At 50.6% G+C, this 7,901-nt stretch overlaps 1 protein-coding gene across 4 annotated transcripts in view; it reads right to left on the bottom strand.

The window, feature by feature from the left end:
• Positions 1 to 231: 231 nt before the first annotated feature.
• Positions 232 to 7,901, bottom strand: part of LOC146196478 (uncharacterized) — a 301,218-nt gene continuing 293,548 nt past the window's right edge. For all 4 annotated transcript variants that reach the window (XM_084598211.1, XM_084598213.1, XM_084598210.1 and 1 more), the window contains one exon: positions 232 to 7,229. In XM_084598211.1, coding sequence (XP_084454337.1) covers positions 5,781 to 7,229 — 1,449 coding nt within the window. In that variant the 3' untranslated portion in view covers positions 232 to 5,780. The remainder of the gene's footprint in view (positions 7,230 to 7,901) is intronic.

Below are 7,901 nucleotides of genomic sequence, written 5' to 3'. Positions count from 1 at the left end.
ACTTGTCCCCGTATTTCGTTACTTCGCAGTGAGTTTCCTCACGTCAGTGGATGCTCATGGAGGTATGAACATCGTAGACTCCGCGGACCAAACGAATGCGCCATTAGTCCCAATACTGTGTTGGGCTGTAGTCAGCACAAAATATCTCAAATCAAACGTTTTCTACTAGAATTTAGTATAGTTCTGACCGGGGCCGCTATTTGCATCCATTATTGTTTAAGCAAGACAAGGTTTAACAGCAATAAGGTATTTTATTTGTTGTTGTTTTACCACTGAGGAGAAAAACAGTCATGAGCTCAGCTTTTTTATGGTTCCCAAAATGTTAAGACACCTGGGGTCCAGCCCAAAAAACTTACATTTCTAGCTGACATATTTTATGCTTCGTTAACATTTTCAAACTTTTATACCGTGCTTGGAGGGGTACCATCGTGTCGTCTATCAGTATTGCCCCGCATTGAGCCAGGAAACACAAAAAAAAAAAGCAACAAAGAACCAACAGGCCAGCTTTTAGTTAAACAGACAACAACATGTTCCAAATCCATCAATTTCGTCTCTACAAGCACAATGCACCGACGAGTCAGAAAAACTAACAAGTCATCATCAGCACTACGGGCACAGGTCACACGAAAACTCGTACTCTCGAAGGTCAACTCAGTCGCCAACACTTCTCTCACCGGGCAAAGCAGGTCATGGCAATATGACACTCACAGTCTTTGTGAATAGGGTACAATACACTTATATTTCTTCTTTTATACAAAGATTTACACGTTTTCTAAACTCTGGAGCACGACTTAATTGTATGAACAGCGCCAGCGTGCAAGCAACATCTTTGGTCTGAACAACTTGCCCAACAGGTACAACGAAAAAAAAGGGAAATCATAAGCAGCCTACCCGTTCTCCATCAGCGACCGTCACGTTGTAATTAGCACAATTTTTCCATAACCGGAAGCGCTGCAAGCAGCCCATCTACAAACCACAAGTCGTCTTACCTAGATATATTTCCAATGGGGACGCCGTTTGTGACGCCAAACCAGCCTCCGACAATGAACAGAATCGAAAAAGGGAACTTTCCTGAGACAGTAATAGTTCCGTTATATCGTGTCAGCGACCTCGAAAAGTAGAATTAAATAGTAATTTCATTAATCAGCACGTGAGAAGAAGCCTTCAGCAAGTTCAAACCATTTTCACTCAAGAACAGCAGCGTTATGCACCTGACACATTTTTCGAAAAGGCCTGTCACAAAACTCCATACAGAGGGGTCAACGTTTACGGGAAGAGAACCGCGCTGTGTAGCGTCCCTTTGACGCGAATATACAAGCTGTTAACTTTTCACAACACTTATTCTATATAAAAAAGACTCTTAGTAAAGCACACGTACTCGTCTTGTACTAAAAAACAACGCTGGGTGTGCGAACGTACTCTCTCGCGTACTTTTTTTTCCCAAGTTGCCGCTGTCGTATTTCGAGCGAAATGGGCCGGCTCGTCTCGTTTGGCCCATTGGGGCACATCGAGCAGTCGTAAGATGGGGCGTTACCGCTTCAAATTTCGTTTCTTTGCTGGCGTTCGGTTCCGCCATCTGTCGCCCGGTGGAGACAAAGAGGTTCGCAACAAACACACGTACAAATGACTTTGGTGTTCACGTGTCTAACATCAACAAGGAAAAAAGGTCTCGCAGTAAACATGAAAAGCCGGCAAGGGACCCGTAACATATGCACTTAGTCAGCGAACGGCAGCTTGGCGCAAAACATTAGCTCAACTGGCGTCAAAGAGCTCGTCTCTGAGTCATAACTCAGTACTCATTTGCTAATTACTTGGAACACACCCTAGAATTTGCCGTACCGGTAAGCAGAGAGTTCCTACGCGCAAGCTAAACTTTTGTAGCAACAGTAGCTTGGCATATACGATACGTTTGGGGAAAAATAGTACCTTGTTTATCTCTTCAAAAGCGCCGAGAAGCGTAACCTTCGATAAGCGTCGGAAGCAACAACTTGCACAGGCTATAGTAATCGGTGCACCCATAACACTTTCGCCCCTTTCAATCGTCCCTCTCGGATACGTTCGCAAAGCCCAGAGTGAAGGTGTTCCAGACAACGCAAGCATGCCAGATCAACAGCACCGGGAATTAGGCAGATAGGAACAACAGAACAAGCGACTTGGCGCAGAAATCTCACTACTCCGTTCGAGCGAACGGTCTTGAAGCGCAGAAACCTCGAAGTACTGAAGAACCAATTTCGCTCGTTTTCATTTTCGTTACGCGAAACGTTGACAACAGGAATTCCTTTCTCTCAACGCTCAGTTGACAATTGGCATGAGTAATGCGTGCAGGTCCCTTTAACCATGGAGGTACCCAGACTTCAGCGCCACACGTTCGCGGCTCAGCAGACTGAATTTAAACTGCCAGAAGAGAAGTCAAAACGAGAAAGAGAGAAGATTGGAAGGGAGTGACAAAGATGTGGACATACTTGAGCTAGCGTCAAGAAGCCAAGACGGCAACTATCTTTGGCCTTTCTTGAACGACTTTATCTCTGAACCATCTTCTCTTCCACGCCTCGCTTCACAGCTCACGCCACTAGAGGTGCTTCGCGGAAATACTTTTTGCTTTCACTATATATAAGCTTTCTATAAGTAAATATAGACTGTATACTTTCCTACGGACCCGCGTGAAAGCTCAGGCCCACCACCCCGTCTTGTCACGAAAGCTGAGAAAAAGGTTCACAGGACATGGCTGGAACGGGGGATCGGGGTGGTGTAGTCGGGTGCGCAACAAAGTTACACATGCGAATTGCCTAAAATTCTCTACAGAGGCCCAACCACGCGGTCTTGAGGCTATACAAAGAACAAACTTTGTCCCACAGACCATCGCAACAACAGCAACAAGGCGCCAAGAAAACGAGCAAGCGGAAACACGCACGCGCGGTACCCCGCAGTCATGAGACCGGCGGGTGAGATTCACAGACGAAGAAAAGGTGGGAAAAGGTCTAGAAGACTTTTTTGTTTGTTTGTTGAAGCACCCTGGCACCTCCTTTGTGAATGCATGTGTATGTGTGTGCTTTTATTTCTTTCTTGCTTTGGCTTGAGCCTGGAGGCGCGCAAAGTCGTCGTTTTGCGCCACCTGAAGAAAATATGCACTCCGTCTTCGCTCGTAATTAGGTGCAGTGCTGCGGAAGCGCCGACAAGACGATCGGTAGTACCAATCACGAGACAGGGCGAGTAAGTACTGCACAGTTCTTCACAAACTTTACAGGAAGCGTGCGCTGGCACCACTCGCGAGCGACATTAGGGCTTGAAAAAGTGTTTTCTATTGCGTGTGCTCTCGTACGCGTCGTGGCTTTACTCCTCGTACTTCAGAAAGCTACTCCAAGAGAGCAGGACGCTGTGTGAAACGTCCCGACCCAAATCCAAACCGAGGGGAACGATTCTGGCGCTCTAGGAAAGTTCGCGCCCTAGCTGCCCCCCCTCCCATTAACAACCGACACGTGCTCTGTGAATTCGCGATAAATAGCTGTACCTGACAATGGTAGCATGTATTTGGACTTTCGCGTCCTTGGTTTATCTCAACGCAGGTCGAAGACGTTTACCCCGCAGTAGTGCTTTCTCTTAATGAACATTCGGTCGTCCCAAAGAGGAAATACTCTCGTCCTTCAAGATAATTTTAAAAATGCGGCACTGAGCCTCCGCAGCACTGCAAGTGACTACCAAGACGAAGTTGAGCAGCTACACGTTCTCCGCGCTTCCGGTTAAAAAAGTACAGCACGCAGCAAACCCCTTGTGCGTACGGTGGAATATCCAATGGAAGAGCATCACCTTGACGTGACCTAAACGTACCATGGACGCGGTGGAAGAAGTTAGAGAGCCGGCAGTTTAGAATATGTGACATCCAGGGAAGCTTTCCACGTCCAGAATGTTGCCCCGCGTTTCCTGCTGGTAACTAACTTCCGGTTTCAGTGTCATCCGAAAATTCTTAGGCCAATCGAAGTGTTACACCTGTATCACACGAACACTTCCAATCCTCACTAAACTCGACCTGCACTGAGGTTTTCAAGGACTGAAGCATCCGGTGCTAACGACCGTTTTGAACGACCATTGAGAAGTTTCCTTTGTGTGCTTAGGAGACGTCGAGGGTAACAACACCCGCTCTGGAACGTGGTTGAAAACTCAAGAACGCTTGAAGAGGTGGCTTTGAGCCAAGCAGCCTCAGGCTCGATTTCACTTGAAAGTTGCCGTCTGGCAACCTCGATCTGCATTGAGTTGTTGCAGATCCAATTCAATTAGGATCGAAACTGTTCGTGCGACAGACGTATTAGCTAAGGTTGGTTAGCGCTTGTCGATTTCAACGCCAAGAAATTTCCGGCACAAAAGGCAGGTACTATTTCTTATCGTTGTACGTTTGCCAAAAATCCATGTAGCACGACGCCTGAAGGCATGACGACACGACACGAACCTTAACAAAAGCGCACTCTCCAGGGGACGTTTTCCAAATTGATTAGTTTCTGGTAGCTGGTGCGATATATTAGCATATTTCTTATTCCAAGACTCTCGAGGCTGGTTTGGTAGAGGAAGAACTTAAGGTCACCTTGGCACGAGGCAGCAGCGGCGGGGCAGGGCATGCTTTCTGGCTTTGCGGAGGATGTAGCTTTTCCATGCAGTTGTCTCTAATTTACTGCTGGTAAAAACAAAAGGAAATCAAACCTCGCCAGAGTAAAAACAAAATGACATAACAACATTAAAGTAACCTCCTAGCTTCCTTTTATTTTATGTGTGTGTGGAATGGAAGTGAGAGGAAATGTGAAAGGCATTTGCTGAAGCTTGGCTCTAAAGGAAGTCATCAAAATTATTTAGGAAATCTGAGGAAAGCTAGGCAAGTAAGCACAAGGGTTCCCTCCATAGAGTTAATGCTAAGCTCGAAATATTACTTCACCAGCCCGACTATTCGATGTAGCTACGACAACTAAATGCTTGGAAGATTGGCCATAATTATAGTCTTAGCCAAGCGACTACGCCCCCCCCCCCCTCCCTAACAGCTAACATTAGAGTGCATTAAACTCCAACCTCGCCCACTCGTTCTTAATGCCCACTGCACGTACCCTAATAATAAATTCACTGTTGAAAAGCTAACAGACCTCTCTTAAAATACATTTTGTTTGCTTCTCCAACTAGCGCTGACAAAACTTCAATACGCGGGACCAAGAAGACGGCTTAGCGTATGACTCGAAGCGCGGAGAACGTGACAGCGACTAACAGACACACCTCGGGCCCCCGGAGACTCTCACGGGTCCCCCGAGACCCAAGGAGGTAGGTCTTTGGAAGAGAATGGGGCATCTGGTGACAGGTCGTGGCGCACCTGACTCACAGGAAGGCTTAAGAATGAGGAGAACTGGAGGAAGATGCTGACCCCTAGCGGCGCCAGTGCGACAGCGCGCCGGGATCGGCCAAGTAGCCACAAGTAACGATAGCTCACTCAAGTGCCGCACAACGGCACGCCACTCATCACCACTGAACACATACACACGCGCACGAAACACGTGCCGAGTTTTTGCACCACAACACTGCAGGTCCCTGTTTTTTGTGTGTTTTCTAAGCTGTCTGTTGTCCGTTTGCACCGGGTATTATTCATCATCCCCCGCGTCGTCGTCGTCAGCGGCGCACACACGCACACGTGGCACGACGGACTCTGGCCAGCGAGTCGCTTGCTGAGATGACGAGATTAGAGGGGACTAATATTCCGCTTTGGTGGATGTGTGTCCCTGGTTCAAACAGTCTCATCACTGGTTGGCGGTGGGTCAGACGTTGAGGGAATAGTACACAACACCCTGAGGCGGCTGCTGCTGCTGCGCGTCCGACCCAGCGGGCAGGGGTGAAGGCGCGGAAACAGCGGTGCCCTTGGGCGGCTGTCCCTGATAGGCCGGCTCGGACGACACCTTGGGCGAAGAGCAGGCACCCTCGGGGACTCCCCTCTCGTCCTTGGCAGCCGCCGACAGTGGAGGCGGCACCGGCGATGGAGCCGGCTGAAAGGCGCGCCGCGACCTCGTCAGCGTAGCGATGTCACCGGCCGAGCCGTAGTTGCGACCGGTGTCCTCTTCGGCGACGCGCGGCAGCAGCATGACCTTGACCTGCTGCGGGGTCTTGTGGTTGGGCGGCGGCAGCTCGACGGGGTGCGACCACGACAGGTGGCTGCCCGGCATAGTCATGGCCGGGTGGTGCATCATCTGCTGGACGTCCTTCATGATCTCGGCGCTCGAGCCGAACCGCGACCGGATGCCGCGGACTGACGGTCTCCTGGCGAACCCGAACGAGGGATCTTCGTCCTCTTCGCTGAGGCTGTACCGCTTGCGGATGCGTTCCGTGCGCTCCATGTCCTGCTGGACGAAGCGTTCCAGCTCGTCAGAAGGCGCGTCCTTGGCGTTGGTGCCGACGACAACGCCACCGCTGCCCTGGGGTGCCGGCCGCCGGATGGGTGGGGGCGGCGGCGGTGGTCGCTGAACCGCTGTGCCGCTGTTTTGCTGAGGGTGGTTCTCTCCCGGTACGCGCCGGACCATGCGGTAGTCTCGCGCCGCCACCGGAAGCATGGTGAGCGAGCCGCGGCAGGCTTCGCCCAGTTGCGAGAAGGAAGCTGGCCGCGGCTGAAAGGTGCCGTTCAGCCCTCCGCGAGGGTATCCCGGTAACGGCCGCCCGGCGTCCTGCACGAAGCCCGCGTCCGGAGGAGGCCTGCGGGCCACCACGGGAGGAGATGGGCCCTGGTTCTCGAGGGCCTCCGAGTCGTCGCTGCATCCTTCGTCGTCATCGAGCGAGGTGAGCCAGCGGAGCTTCTCGACAAGTGACACGTCGTTGCTGGACGTCGGAGATTTGGCCAGGTTGGTCGGAGTCCGCTTGCGGACGTCGGTGACACGAGTCAGGCTACGCCGCATCGCAGTCCGCTCGATGGTCCGTCGCACCTGAAGGTTAGAATGAGGGCCGTACTCGAGCAGTGCGTCCAGGTCGTCGTTATAGACGTCATCTTCGACGGCATGACCGCGGCCTCCGCAGCCGCCACTGCTACTACCAGACGACCCTGTCGGTGACTCTGTCCTGTCTTCACTGTTAGTCGTCGACTCACTGGAGCGCATCGAGCCGTCGCTGTCTTGCGACGCCGAACTAGACACCGAGCTCGTGTCCGAGGGACTCTTGTCACCGATGATGAGCAATTTGTGCCGGAACCCGCCGGCACTGCGGTGCTCGTTCGCTTCTTCAGCCTGCAGTGCAAAATAAAACGAATGCCACTTAAGGAACTTCTACAGCATGGAATAAAAAGTACCGAAACACAAGCCCATCTTGCTTTCCTACACGGCATAGATTAGACTTGAGACAAATGAACAAACAGCAACGACTATTCCTGCGGCACGGTGCGACAGAGAAAATGGGAGCATGGCTCAGCTATAAGGCTGAAAGCCACAGGCTAAGTGCGCGAAATCTGTACGAGAGAGAAGGTTCTTTTTTTTTAAACGTTAGACATCACACCACAAAATAATCTATCATTTCTAGCCTTCCGCCAAGATTTACTCTCTGTAGCTTAGCTTGTTTTATCCAGCTGAAGGAATAGCGTTAGTCGCCCAAGGAAACATTGCACAATGGCGGTGAGATGATGAGGCGTTATTTGTTCCTTGTGTTGTGACTTGGGTTGTGAACAGCCGGGAAGAAGACGAAAAAGAAGAAGAAGAGGACTAAGAAGAAGACGAAGACGCACCGGCAGCTAATTCTTCCGCTCCACATTCGGTTCAGCAGCATAGAACCCTTCTCATTTTATATGTGGGCTGGTAGCTTACACTCTCGCGTCATGCTCTTAAAGAATAAGCTTATGTGTCCCCAATAATTTAGCATCTTACACTGATATGGCGTGATTATGTGTCCCAATAATTTAGCATCTT

Source organism: Amblyomma maculatum, chromosome 3 (assembly GCF_055883805.1).
Source record: "Amblyomma maculatum isolate TAMU_Amacu chromosome 3, ASM5588380v1, whole genome shotgun sequence".
NCBI classification, from domain to species: Eukaryota; Metazoa; Arthropoda; class Arachnida; order Ixodida; family Ixodidae; genus Amblyomma; species Amblyomma maculatum.
Note: the sequence above shows the minus strand (reverse complement) of the source record. Positions and strands in the feature narration are given on the sequence as shown.